The sequence below is a fragment of the Triplophysa dalaica genome, chromosome 9, assembly GCF_015846415.1.
Source record: "Triplophysa dalaica isolate WHDGS20190420 chromosome 9, ASM1584641v1, whole genome shotgun sequence".
Classification (NCBI taxonomy): Eukaryota; Metazoa; Chordata; class Actinopteri; order Cypriniformes; family Nemacheilidae; genus Triplophysa; species Triplophysa dalaica.
The window spans coordinates 15307131-15324645 of record NC_079550.1 but is presented as its reverse complement, the minus strand read 5'-3'; the positions used below and the strand labels follow the sequence as shown (position 1 = coordinate 15324645).

Here is a 17515-nt window from a genome sequence, read left to right as displayed (position 1 = left end):
GTTAAACATTTGGTAAAGTAACGAATGATTAACAAACCTGATCAAGGTCTGTTTTGCGAGAATGACGTTATAACTATTGTATGCAGTTTATTGGAGGGCTAGAAGTAAAAAAAATTAATGAAATAGTGCTCATAACAAAGTAAAATAAATAAAATATTTTAGGTTGAAGCACTGATGTTCGTAACTTATTCATATTGAATGGACGTCTTCAATTCTGACTCGATTCTCTTGCCACACCTGCAATTTCCTAAGAAATTCACCTTCGGATTTCATGATCCGTCCGATGTCATGCCCCGCCGGAGCACTGCGGGGCAGTGTGTTGTCTTCGCGCTCACAACCAAACAATCCATTTCGAGAGCCTGGTAAAATTAACCGTTACGAAGAATTATGAAAACTCACAATTGTCGAGCATTTTGATTATTTTTATTGTTTAATAATGACGAATGTAGTTCCCTGTTTATCGGCGAGAGTACACATTTTGAAATACTTATAAATATAAATATTGGGTGGTCTTGCCCGATCCAAGATGGCGGCAACGTTGATGTACGATTCTGTAACTAATGCGTTCTCCGTGTATACGTTACTGCTACAACAACGCATATTATTATTATATTATATTATTAAAAAGGCTGCAAGCGGTGAATGTATGCGCTGTACGGATTTAATATTAGTATACTATATAGTATATGACAATTTGTGCCATATTAATATAGTATGCTTTGTGTGGCTGTATGAGTGTTCAAAGAGAAGGGGATTAAACAGAAGGGCAATCATATTATTCCTATTCCCACAGTTGGGGGGAGTTTCCCACAGATATGTCTACCTCGACCGTAAGAGACGCGATTTCATTGTATTTCCTGTTTCCGGAATTCCGCACGGACCGACTGGCTGTCGGCGAATGATATAAACAAAGACGTACTAATCAGACTTCAACACCTCCTCTCTTTACCTGCAAACATGGACACCGGTATGTATAAATAATATCTTTTGTCACGTATCGGTGCTGTCTGAGGGCTCAGATCTACAGTTATGTTGATGTGAATACAGTAGCATGTGCGGCTAACTAGCTAGAGCTTTTTACGGGTACTGAAAGTGACTAAGCAAAGGTGTGAGATCAACATTTAACACTTGATCGCTGATATTTCAGTTAAGTCAAATGAGTGAAGTTCGAAATACGTAAAATCGGACGATAAAGCTTAATTGTTTGAAAAACAAATGATTTGAAAGTCAAAAATAAGCGAAACACCGGCTCCATGTTAGCAAACCCCCACAACAATGAATGGGTTCAAACTGACGTAACAGCGACTGTCAATCACTCCGTTTGTGTTACATTTATCTTTTAACCTAAACCATCACAATGCAAATATGCCAGATTAGTTTGTTTTCTAAACTTTACAATGAAGTTGAATCTTGAAGCTATTAAAAGCTTAATGCCATGATTAATTGTTCCTTTCTTGTCTTCGCTGTTCATTTGTCACGTTGTGCTTCGTGTAATTTTTAAAAGTAAAGAAATGGTCAATTGATATAAACTGTTATATAATCTTTTGGCACGGAAATACAATGGTGTCGCTAAAAATACTCTTCACTGAAGTATCTTTTCCTGTGTAAAGAATTGTTGTTGTAAAATCATGCACACCACACCCAACACATCCAAGACACTCGACTAAGCAATGTGACATTACAAGTTTAAAAGCCGCCTTAGAGAAGCCTTTATAGTGAGTCGGTTTGATAAAATGCTAAATAAATGTATGTAAAAGAACAATATCGCAGAGTTTGTTTTGTGTCCTTTGCTGCCCAGGCCTGAGTCATGAGAAAGTATCTGGTTTTGTCAAGCGTTTCCGATCGGAACCTCGATATCTGCTGGCCCAGAATGTCTCGACCTGCATCGACCCGTTAGAAGTGTGCCTGCACCGGCAGACGGTTCAGGACACGGTGCACATCTTCCAACACAGTATCCCTACAGAAGGCAAACCTGTCACCAACCAGAAAAACTCAGGTACCTTATTGGACAGCTGACACACTATCAAGACACCATAATGTGGCTGAAAGGAAGACTTGGAAAGTAAAATTAAGTTTGCTCCTACTTCACTGTCTGCTGTCGTTGTTTTCTATCAGGGAGATGTTGGATTTTCTCATGCCTCAATGTCATGCGTCTTCCATTTATGAAGAAGTTTAACATTGAAGAATTTGAATTCAGCCAGTCGTATCTATTTTTCTGGGATAAGGTAAGTCCAGATGGCCATTCACCTTTAGCGTTATAATAATGTTTTGACTTTTTTTGTATAATAACCATAATGTGTCCAACTAAAACTGTAAGCAACTGTGTTGGTTTTACAGCCTTTTAGTTGGTCTCATTGTATTATTGGTAAACGTTCAGCAAAACCTCATTTGTTTGTGACCTATTGGGTTTGCGGCCCACCGGTTTGACACTCACCCCGTTGTCTCTTTGATTCACTCTTATTTTGTCTCACAGGTGGAGAGGTGTTACTACTTTCTTCATGCCTGTGTTGAGACAGCTCAGCGGAAGGAACCAGTAGATGGCAGATTGGTTCAGTTTCTGTTATCAAATCCTACCAATGATGGTGGACAGTGGGATATGCTGGTTAACCTTATTGGTCAGTATTGTAAAATTGCAGCTTCGTTTTACATATTTCACAGTGAACTATTTCACAAATTGTATGCCCATTATTTTTTTTAATAGCACAAATCTTTTTTTATAGAAAAATATGGTGTCATTCCAAAGAAGAGTTTCCCTGAATCTCACAGCTCTGAGGCGTCCCGTAGAATGAACGATATCCTCAATCACAAGGTCGGTGGATTTCCTTGTTTTGTGATAGTGGTAACTTTTTCAGTCATAGGACGAGCAAAGAGGAAACAATTTGGACTTCCTTTCTCTTGTCAATGTGCTGAATAGCAGTGCACATGACATTTAATGATGAACTGAATAAATGTGACATAATGTGCTTGTAAATTAGACCAAAAGGAGAACTTCAATCTAGAGGTCGACCGATGTGCGTTTTTCAAGCCGATACCGATTATTTCCATGCGAATTAGACCGATAACCGATATTTTGAACCAATATGGTGTAAAAACGTAAATTTATATAGAAATTAAGAACACAGGCTCTGAAACATTTGAAACATTTTTAATTCTGACTAAGAAATCTTAATCGTAAAACTCATATTAATAATAACAAAAGAAAAAAGGGAGCACCCAGCAGAATTCTGTGAACATTTTGTGAACCACAAGCAACACAGTAAAAAACAACAAGCAACAAATGAAAAAATGAATCGAATGTAACAAATTATATTTATTAATGGAAAAAAAATATGTTCTGATGACTTTAACATTGCATACAATACTATTCAATTAATCATATAGATCATCATTGGATTAACTAGCACAATTTGAATTTATATAATAAGTGTAAATAATTGAATTATTTTCATGAAGCTATAACATTAAAAGCATATTTTAGACACACTTAGTTAGTACATAAGCCTATTCCTTGATTGAATTGTCGGCAAGACGGGCATTTAATCACACCCGTGTGTGTCTCTGAACATTTATGTGTATAAATCAGTTGCAAAATAAGACCGACGATCGACGATTCAAGTTCTTTATGCTTTAAAATGTCTTGTATTTTTGAAATGGCGTCACTTAAAATGACGTGCAAAACCCCAGCTCGATCAATTACAAGAAATGGGTGCAGTGTGCTGCTCCAGCAAAATCATTGTTATACTGAGGATGTGAATTATATCTACATGATAATAATGCGTAAATCCCGCGGAACCTGCAGGAAACCTGCAAAGCTGCTCCGAAATCCAGGCACTAATTATATTGAAGTGTTTTGCATCTTCAGTGTAGTGGATTGTGATTTATTTCTACGTCTGATGCTGCCTTACCTCAGAGAGCATGAACCTGAAGCAGCGCTTTTGGTGTGAGAGTGAAATTATCTTTTTGTTCCGCAGCCTCCTGCCTCCTTAGCCAAACAAATCAGAGGGGCAGTGGGCGGGCATTACTCTAGGCAAACCCCTAGAGTGACGTGTTCCGACTGCTCTCGCTAAATCCTTGGCTGCGTCAGAGCCAAATAGCGCATTTCAAAATTAAATGACTTTATCGGCAAATCGGCTTTGAAAATGATCGATATCGATTATCGGCTAAATCCTTAATATCGACGCCGATAATCGGCCAATTCGATAATCGGTCGACCACTACTTCAGTCTCAAAAGAGTAAAACCATTACACCTTGTCTACACCGGATGCAATGCGAATAAAGACCTTAGAACCCATCAAAACCAATTGTAATTGAACATTTTGTCCACACTGGATCCAGCGCGTGGTCCGGTGTAGTGGTGTAGCGGTGTTCCGATTTAAACAACTCAGTTCGGACTGAGTCTTGTCTACAAGGTAGGGGTGTGACGAGATTAGATTGGTGTCGTGAGAACACATTAGAGTAATCATTAAACATTAGTGCACATCTTGTTGTGGTGCGACCTGTTTTCATTACTGTACAGAACACGTTAATAACTGCACAAAGTATGTGCAGGCTGTGAGCTACAGTGACCGGCCCGACCATTCATGAAGACAATGTGATTAAACATCCCACAGCGCAACTTTCCCACTGTTTCTCTATGTTAACATGCGCTAGATGACGGTTTCAACATTCGCAGCGCCTTATGCATTGAGCACTAGTGTTTACGCTGGTTTGCACTGCCAGCAGAGCTTTGGGACCACAAGAATACTATGGCAGTTGCAATTTCACATTACTTTATTTTAAACACATCACACAGGCAAACCTCTTTAAAAACGGTTACCTGTCTCTTACATATGTGCAATGTTTGCATAGACATGATGTGTTTATGTAGTTTGAACTGTCTCTCTGAAGACTGTGAGGGTTCAGTCAGGGGAGGAAGGAGGATGACAGCGTGATATGATCGCACCTCTGCTAACACTATGCAAAAAGCATATAGAGAAAACACCCAAAGCACTTAACTAAAAGCTGCACCTGTTACGAAAGCAAAGCATAATTTTCATAAGTTGAGTTTGTGACAAAACATTTTGCAGTGTTTACATATTGTTTATTACTCCATAATGTTATTACTTGAAATAGAAGTTTAGTTTGTTTCATTAAGCACAAGTTGATTTTATAATATCTCCATTTTTCCATTTTGTGTTTTTAAGGTGAGTAAGAGACTCATTTTCCCTATATATTTCATCATTCAGGATTTCATAAATTTTTTTAAAAATCTTGTCTCGTTCTCATGAAACTCATTATCGTGTCCCGTCTCGGTGGATAAGTATCTCGTCACACCCCTAAAAAAAGGCATGTTTACAATTTGATGTTTGTCTGGGGTTTTATAAAACATTGTGAGTTATCTGTAATTTTGCATTTGTTTTGTTTGTGTTTCAGTTGAGAGAGTATTGTCTAAAGCTTAGGAACATGGTGGCCAGTGGAGCCACTAAACTCGAGCTGTCTGACAGTATAGACACCATGATTGAGGAGGTGAGTTGTTTATTTTTCGACTGGTGTGACCTAACTGTATTCTTTCAACAGAGTGCATTCACTCACTTGAGCCAGATGAGGGCACTGTATGATCGCTTTTGAGACCACAAGTGATTGACAATATTTAGAGCTTATCTGTCACAGGCTTTTTCCCGCTTCAGTATAATGCAAAGTCTTGCAAATTTCCTATAAACATAGAAAACGATAAGCTGTCAGCCTTACTTCACCAACATCACTTTTCATAACGACGGGATTTGCAACTGTCTGTTCCTTATCGGCAGTTGCCAGCATTGAAAAACTGTGCTCACCGTATCAGCTCTCAAAGAGACGTGAAAGCTTTCCATAGCGTCTCCACAATCAACAAAGGCATGACAGCATGATCACTGCCTTAATTTAATCTCTTAAATTGATGCCAACTTCAGTTTTGTAAAGGTCTTTATTTAGATCCATTTAACTTAAAAAAAGATTGAATGAATAAAGAAGATATATAAATGTATGTTCTACAGTTAAAAAGTTTTGGTTTTTTTTGTGCATGTTTTTACCACATTTTATAATAGTGCTGCATAACGATTAATCGCTACTAATTGTTTGCAGAATAAAAGTTTTTGTTTACATAATAAATGTGCTGTGTATAATATATTATGTATATACAGTATATATATATATATACAACAGCATGTATAATTTTAAGAAAAATATATTTATATATATTAAATATTCATAGTTTTAAATAATTCAAATTATATAAAATTGAATTTTATATATACATAACTATTATACACATTAGTCCTGATGAACTATGCAGTCCTATTTTATAACAATAGTAAGCTCATCAAAACAATGGAATGAAAAGTGAAATGGGAATGATGTTGTGACCAACAACAAAACAACAACAAACAAAACAACAAAAATCCAAGTTAAATCATAACTGTTATATTCTAACTTCATCAATGTCGCCTAAAAGGTTCTTAAGGTCTCAGCCTGGGTTTATTTTTAAACCGTATTAATGGAGTTCCCATTAATGCCGGTCTCTTATTGACTGCTTTATCTTCATTATTTGCTTATCAAATTCAAAATTCATATTTTTTAATTAATTATAAAAATATACATGTTATGTCTGTTTAAATAGTTTAAAATATTAGCAAATACCTTACAATACATTTGCGGCGGGGTTCAAAGATCAACGTGACAGGAAACTATATTTTTGTATATCAGAAAACTTTATTGTATATCAGACTTTTTGTGCCTTGTTGTATGTTGCACATTCAACTATGTACTGACATGTTATAGATATAATTACAGCTTGTTGTTATGAAAAATGCACATCAATAATAAAAGGGGCATTTCACAACTAGCTGAGCAATAACAATGACCACCACCTGTGAACCAAGCTGCGCACAAAGAAAAACTACCCTGGTTTCAGGAATATCTGTGTATGTTTATTTGAGTATATTTTTTATATGTTTGCTTTTGTTTGTGTATGTGTGTGTGTGAGAGAGCAAGCGCCTCCAAGAGTTGATGACAGAATGTTCCACAAACATGATCTTTATCGCCCGCTGTCTGTCGTTGAGGGGCAAAGGCAATCTCACTACCAATATTACTATACCTCCACCATCTACAGAGGGACTCGGGCACACGCATCTAAGTTAATATTGCTAGAAGAATATCGTCTCTCCCAGGATAAACACCATGCAGAGCAAGATCTGCTTCCCTGTTTATCTGGTGGTGAACTCATTTGAGCACGCTTATGCTCGCCGTTTTCCTGTTTTTTGACAGGATGTTTGTTTGCCCACCTGGTGTTGGTTTGTTTTTCTGTAACACTTCAGTTGTAGAGGAGCTGTAAGGAAGCGTGTGAGCACTTGTGTGTTTGTGTATTTATTGGAGGAATCGTTGCTTTCAAAAATCACATTTACAGGCTTGTTCATAATGATGGTTTAAATAGTAAGTTCAGGATGTAAGTCTAGCATAGATGGAGATAAAATGGGAGGCGTTTGTGTATTCCCTGCATCATTCTTAAATATACTTTACGTTTCCTGTATGCAAACATAGCTTTTCTGCCTTTTGTAACATGGATGATATGCACACACTAGATGTTCCTCCATGTGTATGGTTTTGTTTTTCAAGAACCACAGACAGGATCAAAGGCGCTCTTAACCAGAGTGATTTGTGGGATGGCAGTCCCTGGACTGGAGAGTTTCACTTTAAACTACATCTGACAGGTCTCAGTGTTGCAGAACATGCATGAAAGCAGGTCAAGCATGCATCAACTCCCTGTAATACGTTCATGCTAAACAGATTCAGATTTTAGAAGAAACCTCTGATGTGTCTGATTTCATTATAAAACACAAAACAGCCCAATGATTGGTGAGGCCAAGTTCCTAAATGACAGATATGCATTGTTGATATGTAAAAGTGGGCGGACATTTGATAACATAATCTTAGTTGTGATGTCACTGAAATCATGTTTGTATGTTTTTGCAAACAAACAAAGTCACATACTGAAATTCCCTCCTTGAGTTTGTCTATAATGGCGGCATGTGTTTGATGTTTACAGCAGAAGTTCATGATAATCAAGTGCACTTGTCGGCTGTACTCTGGCTCTTAGGCTTTGATAGTTGTGCTATAAATTTATTTTTGGCTTTGTGTTTTATCACCCACATAATGAAAGCAGAACGGCAAACGGTTTGGCAAGTTATTCACATGACGTCTGGCGTTGAACCTTTTCCCTTGTAAAGCTGTGTTTTGGGAAACGGATACAAACAAACAAAAACGTCCGATTCACCCGCCGTGGTTTCGATAACGGTGCCTGCTAGTTGTTTATGGTAAAGACCATCTCGACAGCCATGTACCCGACGCAGGCTGCTGGACTGGCGCCTCTTTGCGGCTTTGTAGGTCCAGCCTGCTGCAAGGGTGATTGCCCACACTTTGGGTTATTCTGATGTAAGACGCAGTGTATCTTTGCTAAGGACTGTATAGTGTTTACAGTTACCCAACCTATGGGATGCTTTCATATCTGCTGCACAGTGCACATTGTGTCCGGTCCACATGAGGGCATGTTATTTAACTAGGAGCAGGTGTTTATGGTCAAGTAAGAGACAAAATTTAAGGCCACAAAAATGATATGTCTGAGAGGTGAGACACGTCTTCTTCCCATGACTTTGACTGTATGTTTCTTATGCTGATTCTATGAGAGCGAGAAAAATGTAGCCATCGTGTAGGGTTGTGACAATAGATTAGATGGTCATGATTATTGGTCCAATAAAATTTGTATTGGCTCTCTGGAAATGAATGTAAATATTTTCCTTGTCAAAATTCATTACAATCTGCCTCGACTTTCATCGTTTTTGAGATTTGGTGCCTTTTGTGCATTTCACACAAAAGCAGTTATTCTTACATCAGTTGTACCTTTCTTTGTACAATAGACCGTCAGCCCTTGGCCACACAGAAACAAACAACAACCATTGCAGGATAATTCAAACATTTCGTCCGTACACCTTGGTCTTGTTAAGCGAGGTTCTCGGACAGCATACGTAAGTCAATACGATTCAGAGTCAAGGCGTGACGGAACAGCCAGAGGAGCTGAGATTTACTTCTTTTGGAGGGCACGTTTTGTTTTGCCAAAGCGAAGGATTTACATTGCTCGGTGGTGTGCTCATCTTCCCAGCCCGTGAGCCAAACGCTCCTCCAGCTTCCCTGCGGCCACCCAGCCACTTACAGGTGCTTCAATATTGACTCTGGCTCCATGCTGACGTCATCCAGTCTCGCCCATTGTTTTGCTCGGGCGGGACTTTCAACAGGCGAAAAAACGTTGTTTGGATGGCCCGCACGTTTATCTAACCTGCCAAGGAAGAGGGAGGATGTGAGAGCGTGCGATGCAGAGGCTGTTTGTGCGGGTACAGCATCTGGGTCAACGGGGAGGAAAACGGCCGGAGCTGCTGGTATTTACTCGCCCTCTGGGGAGACTGAATAGAGAAAACAAACTGAAAGGCCGAATGGTTCTTTTTCCGGGATAGGGCTGGAATAATGAGACTGGTAACATTTGAAGTGCATCTGATTATTACAGTAAAGTAGTGAAATCTGTAAGTGGTCACAGGAAACATATGGCCTGTGGGTCAGTTCATCCAAAAATATAAGGTCTGTCATCATTTGTTTGCCTTCGTGTCATTCCAAACCTGTTTTAAATTCTTCTGTGGAAGCAATGGAGGTGTTTTGCCAAATGTGAGATATACTGTTTTCTGGTGATTTGTACTTTCAGTTTTGTTGTTAAATTAGATGTTATGTAGAAGCTTGTTTGATATACTACAATATTTTTTGTGAATTAACTATTCCTTAAACCACAAAACAAGCTAAACAATAAAGTCATGTGTCTGTATTCACATTCAGATAAATAAAATCTCGTAGGAAACCAAAACAGTCAACCACAAATATTCAGTTTTTATCTTCACTCATCCACTTACTAGCCTTTGGCCAAAAAAGGACAAAAGCATCTTATCTGTCCGGTTTTCTGCTTTCCTGTCTGTGCGTGTTTGGGTTCGACCAGCGTGCATCATCAAGGTCAAGTTAATCTTGGCTACCAGAAATCCGCGTTCCAATATTTAAAGCTGAGGCCACTGTCAGGAGAGGGCAGGAAATGCCTGAGATTGCTCTTTTGGAGTTATAAAGGCTCAGTTCTGAGAACTAAAAACAGTTTGAGTTTAGACGAGTGTAACCGAGACCACCAGAGACCAGTCAAACATGGGACGCTTGGACGCAATGTTTGTGTTCTAACCACTCATCTGAGCTACACCCTGTCAAAGCAAAGGATTTCTCAAATGTGGTTAGTTATTCCTGTGTATTTGAGATATCACAATTCTTATGTCATCCGTCTTTGTGGAGTTCACACACTTACCCTCAAGCTTTCAATCAAACGGGTTTGAACATTAGATTCTGGTTCGGGGCCATTTTGCTTGTGAGCTTCCTTTATGTAAGAGGCAATAGTGAACATTAAAATGATTGTTACGGATGTCAGTCCTATATGTAAATGAACAATGTTTATGCATCATTACACGATGCTTTGGAAGTTTCTGCCAAATGCATAAATGTAAATCTTGTTTTCTTTTATTTCACATTTTCAGGTGTTTCGAGTGGTTTGTGTGTGTCTAGGCAGTCCTCCAGAAACCATCTGTTGGGAATACCGGGATAAAGAAAAGAACTTCCATCGTTTGGACCCTCTGACACCTCTGGAGTTCTACACAAAACACGTCAAGCCCCTTTACAATCTTCAGGACAAGGTACATGTGACACATCCTTCCCTCAGTTGTCTTCTCAGAGTCCCTCCTTATCGGTTAAGTTTGTGCACTTTCTCACGTTGTGTAATGTGGTTGTGTAGGTTTGTTTGGTTAATGACCCTCGGCCTCAGAACGCATATGGGAAGCTGTACAGTGTGGAGTTCCTGGGTAACATGGTGAGAGGGGGCAGGACGCTGTATAACAACCAGTCCATCGAGCTGCTGAAGAAAGCTGCTGCCGATTCCATCAAGAATGGAGAGGTAGAATCCATGTGTTTAGGGTATTATCCACCCGATAATGTTCAGATGTCAAATTTGAAAAAAATGATGTTTAAAGAGAAGCACTTGAATCACCTGCCGTCTTGTACAATATTAACAAAATGGCTCTTTGAATGGTCGTTATACCACGTTGACACTTCATGAATTCGACTGGACTCACATGATTCCCCAAAAAACTATATATTCAGTTACTTAATATTAAGAATAATGATTTTCCATTAAGTTTTTTTTCTCTGATAACTAGTTCTAATGTAAGATTATGCCAATTGTGTATTATTGAGACTTTTACCTTTTTTTTGAAGATCATGTCTTTGGTATCACGTTTTTACGGATATGAATTAAAACCATAAGTTTTAGACTTGGTCCTCTGAAAAGTCATTTGTAAATTTATTTTGAAATGTTACATTTATTTAAACCATATGGACACAAAAAATGTGCTTACATCATTGACCCACATAACTTCCTTACACAAATGTTATCTTTTCATAAAAAAATCAAAAATGTCAAAGCTTCAAGAAACACATGCATCCACCATAAAAGTAATCTAAATTACTCCAGTGGGTTCATAAATGTCTTCTAAAGTGAAATAATAGGTACGTGAGAGAAACCTAAAGAAAACTAGATGTGACGGGTCATGAGATTCAAAGTTTTCAAAGTTATCAGTGTGTTTCTTCCAAACACTTCAGTAATGACTATTATTACCGATCTGGCACATCTGTATCTATGTTATCAGGCTGTGTGGTTCGGCTGTGATGTAGGCAAACATTTCCATAGCAAACTGGGCATCAACGACATGAAAGTGTGAGTATTGCCATTTTCCATGTGAAAATAAGTTCCTGGTTCTGTGAGGGCGCTTTTGATACTAAGGATTTGTGCATTTGTATGTAGGTTTAACCATGAGCTGGTGTTTGGCGTCACTGTGAAAAACTTATCTAAGGCTGAAAGATTAATTTACGGCGATTCCCTGATGACACACGCCATGATCCTGACAGCCGTCACTGACAAGGTACAGAAAGCACAACACAGGCTTGGATAATACAGGAAGTTGTGCAATATTCAACAGATTAAATTGTCAACGTATCACATTATGCACATTGGAATTCTGACCCCATGACTCACGACCCGTGTCTGCTCATTAACGGCTCTCCCGTTTATTTTATATTTCTCGTTCTGCTGACTACATCCTGTTTCTTTTAACCAGCATTTTAAGATATAACTGACTGTACATTTCCACCCGTAAGTGACCACATCCTGCCATTTTATTCTTATGCATATTACTTAATGCATGGAGGAATAGGGTGGAATTTCATTTTGGTGGGTAATCAACCCCCTTGTAACTCTATAGCACCACACAAAAAAATCTACGTTGAACACCTTGACACACCACATTGCATATCTATGTACATTTTCAAAATGTTACGGGCAAATTATGTCTAAGCATGATCTTGCATAACTGTCTTCCTCAGGACGGGAAGGAGGAATGTTATGAGAAGTGGCGTGTGGAGAACTCGTGGGGAGACGACCGTGGGAATAAAGGTGAGAGGTCACAGGCGGTCCACCACTCACACACACAATTTTCGCTTTTCGCATTGAATAATTCAATTTGTAGCAGGATTACCTCTGGGGCCTCTATCCAGTGACTTCATTATTAACTTTTGTCCCAGTCGGATATTTGATTTAGTACGCGATCTGAGCTGGGCCCCTACAGATTCTGTGTTTTCTAGTTAGATGGGCACATCTGTAGATTTGCTCGCAGCTGGTCCTCATGTCCATAACCAGTATCTTATTTAAAACAGAAGTTACAATGAGGGCCTGTTTAATTACCTTCGGATGCCTGGAGAGAGAATGTGTTTGTACATTTATTCATTTGAACTGCATTCTTCAGCAGATTTAGTCATTTTGACTTTCGTGAATCTGTGTCTTAAAAATGTTGAGTGTGTGTGTTAAAAACGATTCAACTTTGGTGGGTTAATCATCCCAAACTGTTCCATATGCATGACTTAAAGGTATAGTTTAGCCTAAAATAGAAACTCAGTCGTTTATTCACCATCATGACATTCAAAACCTGTATGTGACGCTTCTGTGAAACACAAAAGAAGATATTTTGAGAAATGTCTCTGTGGTTTTGTGTACATCCAATGGAACTCAAATAGGGTTACATTTTGTTTGGTTACAAACATTCTTTAAAATATCTTTTTGTGTTCTTGAGATGAAAGTAAAAAAAATCAGACTTCTTGTGACATGGGTTCATTTCTAGGTAAATTACTCAACACATCCAACCACATCTGTATATGAGTTCAAAACAAATGACAGCCTGCATATAAATCTGCGCCTGCGAGCATGCTTGTTTGACAGCTAGTAGAGGGAAGACAGCCGATTTATCAGTGCAGAGAGTAAAAAAATGTACAATTAAGGTCAACTGGGTTAATGGCTCTCAAATTGGTCATAACAGTTATGTTAGAGATATGTTAGGTTGAAGTTTCTTGGAAGAGTGAACGCTTTAGACCTCTAAGATTGATTATTTCTGCCTCATTCCTGCCTGTTCTATCTTTCGATATTGTGGTTCAAATGAGAGGCTGGGGGGGTATTGTGAAACTGATTTTGACAGAGTATTTATAGTGCTGTAAGAAGTTAACTAGTGGCCATTGTAGCTTGTAAATTTTAGGACCGTCAGAATGAACAGAGATGTAAATATGCCGACGTTTCTTGTCCCTCAGGAATGAATGATTTTCATTACGTACGCAATCAAAGTCTGCTTCCAGGGCTTAATGCTTTTGTAAATATTTGAGATGTTTTGAAGCAGAAATCAAGACATTTTCAAGACAAATTTAGAACAGGGTTTGCCTCATTAAACGTCTAATGGCATCTAAGGAGGATGAAATCCCGTTCACATCAGAAATGCTACACTTAAAGGGGAACCTTTAAGTGAAAATTATGCCATTATTACTCACCCTCAAGTACTTTAACATCTATAGGTCCCCAAAATGCAAATTAAGGTAGTTTTGGAAGCTTTCTGACTCCTCCTTAGATTGCAACGCAACCAATTTTCAAAGCACTGAAAGTGTTTAAAGACATCGTAAAAAAAGTACTTTTTGTGTGAAACTAAAAAAAACAACGACTATGATCAAAAACTTCCTGATTTGAGTGTTTGTTCCCAAACAACAATGGAGGACAAAGTTATCGTCGCTGTATGTGCATACCTGGATCTGTACGAGACATCTTACTTTTATCGAAACAGAAATAAACAGGATCTTGCTTGAAAGAAAGTGAGTGACGAGGAATGAAGCAAGTAAACTCAAAATGTTCAAGCGTCCAACTACGCGCGAATAGCGCAATTTATTCACACAGTAACTGAATATGGTTTCCTTCCTGAAGAATAATGTTGTCAAAGTTATAATCCCACGTATCCTTTTACTTTCAAATAGGTTGAATGGGAGTGAATGGGCGTCGACTTTTTGAAGCTCCAAAAAGTGCATCCACTCATCAAAGAACTCCTCGACACGGTGCCGTGGTCTTAACAGAGGTCTTCTGAAGCGAATCTATGTGTTTGTTGAAGAGAAATATCCATATTGAGTTTGACAGCGCTATTAATGTTGAAGTTTTGCTTTCGTTGTACTGCGACTGTACGTAAACCTGAGGCTGGTATTTCCGACAAACGACAGTGACGAAAGCTCCCGTGCAGAGATGATGGTAGTCTATTGGATCAAAACGAAAAAGGCTGCATTCGTCACCCGAACTTACACGCATGCGTCATTTTCGGGAAGAACAAGCCTCAGGTTCGAATAGTAGGCTCCTCAAAACTGTAGAAAAACACAAAGCGAACAATGAGAATTATGTTTTGACAAAAAAATCTAGACAAAACATAAAGCTTGTTCTAATTTAGCATCTTCAATGTAGTCACCTTTTGCCAAAATTTGCAACAAAAAAAATTCTTGTAATTTTCTCAAACAGCTTTTTAAACAATATTGAAGCAGTTCACATCTATTCTGTGCTCTTAATGGCTGGTCTATTTCATAATTTGGTCAAAGTCATCCATTTCAGATTTGTTTTATTAAATAAAATGGTATTCATTTATACTGAAAAAGGTTTATATTTGGGCAATTCTATTTTTGTGTATAAAACTAATTTCAGACATTAAAACATTCATATTCAGATAAAAACCTTTTAAAGACAATAAGAAATTAGATTCAAATGTGCTATTTGTATCTTTCTATATGTAACGTGTACAAATACCCACAGAATAAACATACGTATGTTGACATTTAATAAAATGTTTCCTGTTGAGGACAGGCTTGTTTGATCAGGATTTCTGACTTTAAGCACTGTTTCATTGGTTCTTTACAAGCCAAAGGTGAAAGAATTATGTGTTCCTACCACTCTTCTGCTGGACCTTATCATCATCTGCTTCCTGCTTTAAATCCCTGAAATTCTCCCGATTTCAAGTATTTCCTTATGAAAATAACAGTAAGCCTAAATAACAGTAGAAGAGATTAGGAGAGGAACAGGAGCCTTGTCAGGACGTAGTGTTGGACACAAACCCCAGGCACACCCTAGATGAAAACTTACATTAAAATGGCCAGTTGTGTATTTTTATAAGTACAATTAGTTAAGTTAGGGGAGATGAAGTTAAAGAGGTGAGAACAGACGTGCGATGCAAGCAGGGTGAGGCCATCCCTGTAGAACAATGGAGAATACTCTGTTAATAGCACAGCCCAGTTTAACATCAGATTTGGCAGCTCTAACACTGTTTGCTGTTAAAGTCTAACAATTCCTAATCGGCTTTCCCCGTGTGACGAAAATCCCGTCTCGAGTCGGGTACTAAACTGGTCATCTCCTAGGGCTAGACTTTACACTTTAAATATTATATCATTACAGGTTTAGTTATGTGAACTGTTTTATAAAAACAAAGTGAGCTTACTTGCAGTTTGACCACAACATTGTATCTTAAAAGAAAAACATTTACGTCTGCAGCACGACTAGAATTCCGCAATATTCTTTCTAGTATTAAAGGTTGGAGCTAAAGTCTCATGTATACATGATATTGGTACCGTAAGACCAGCGGTAGTAAATGGTTTTGTGTAGATAATAAAGGTCTCGAAAGAGCTTCTGTTGGATACCGCGCAGCAAATTAAACCCCCTCCAATCCAATATCTCTCCTTGGCTCATCTCTCATTTCAGCCGTTTATCTTGTCCGAGCCTCATCTCTGCCTCTCTCTCTCTCTCTCTCTCTCATGCAGGATATCTGATCATGACAGATGAGTGGTTCTCCGAGTATGTGTACGAGGTGGTTGTGGATAAGAGTTTTCTCACTGCTGAAGTGCTAGAGGTCATGCAGCAGGACCCCATCGTCCTCCCGGCTTGGGACCCCATGGGAGCTCTTGCATAGCCCACGCTCGAAGAACCTTTCCAATCTCAGCCCGTTTTTCATTGACTCCTCCTGAGCTGGTTTTACCCCTCAATCAACCCCCACAAAATACTGTTCTAGATTGAAAAATAAACTTTTTTGTTTCTTTTTTTAATATCACTTGACTGTGTGTGAATTCATTTTAGGTAATGAGGTTGCATTTAAAATGGGACAGTTCACCCAGAAATATGTTTTTGCAGCATTTATTTATCCTTATGTCATTTTGAATGAGTTTGTTTCTTCTGCTGAAAACAAAAGAAGATATTTTGAAGTACGTTAGTGACCAACGACACTAGCCCCCATTGACTTCCATTGCATGGACACAAAACCATTGAGACATTTTTTTGAATATCTTCTTTTGTGTTCCACAGAAGAAAGTGTCACAAACTGATATTTATATGTGGCTAGACATTCACTTTATCTATTTTTTGTACAATTTGGGGGTTGCGTACTTGCCGCACAATGAATTCCTATATCTCACAGCGGGTTGTTTTAAGCAACACAAATATAATCGGATTTGAACAAAGATAACTTAAATTGAGCTGGCTTAACCTGTATGTTTAATCTAACTAACAAGAGTGTATTCCTCTTAATTACATCCACAAGAAAAGAGGATATAAAACAACTGTTGACACTTTTGAAGTTTAGAATAACAAACTATTGATTCCAAACACGCAACATATTCTATACACATCTGTGTTGTGTGTACTGGTTGTTTTTATCACAATATTTAAAGAATTATTGATGTTTCACTTTTCAGCAGCCAGAGTGGAAAAGGTCTGTTCATTCTCAAGTGGCTCGAAACTCTGTTTGGTCTAATCACTAGTAGTGTTTTGGCCGTTTGCTATTTATAGTCAGCTAGCTGATAACTGTACATCTTTGCCAAGAAATGTCTTAAATAAATTTGATCATTTAAATCTGATGCTGTTGGATAGTTCACCCAAAAATATAACGCAGGACATCATTTATTTACCCTCATGTCTTTCAAAAACCTGAATATAACTTTTTCTGTGGAACACAAAAGGAGATATTTTGAGAAATGTGTTTGTGGATATGCATC

The 17515-nt window shown here is 38.3% G+C and overlaps 1 protein-coding gene across 2 annotated transcripts; it reads left to right on the top strand.

Moving 5' to 3' along the window:
* The first annotated feature begins 302 nt into the window (after nucleotides 1-302).
* blmh (bleomycin hydrolase) lies at nucleotides 303-16575 on the top strand. 2 transcript variants are annotated; one of them, XM_056757532.1, is made up of 13 exons: nucleotides 303-362; nucleotides 794-967; nucleotides 1799-1996; nucleotides 2116-2225; nucleotides 2474-2615; nucleotides 2721-2809; nucleotides 5414-5506; nucleotides 10621-10776; nucleotides 10875-11033; nucleotides 11785-11852; nucleotides 11940-12057; nucleotides 12518-12587; nucleotides 16289-16575. In XM_056757532.1, the coding sequence occupies exons 2-13, from the start codon at nucleotides 958-960 to the stop codon at nucleotides 16435-16437; spliced, it is 1362 nt and encodes a 453-aa protein (XP_056613510.1). In that variant the 5' UTR covers nucleotides 303-362; nucleotides 794-957; the 3' UTR covers nucleotides 16438-16575. The 2 variants fall into 2 exon arrangements, with proteins under 2 accessions (XP_056613510.1, XP_056613511.1); XM_056757533.1 differs by lacking the exon at nucleotides 303-362 and adding an exon at nucleotides 413-543.
* Nucleotides 16576-17515: the final 940 nt, after the last annotated feature.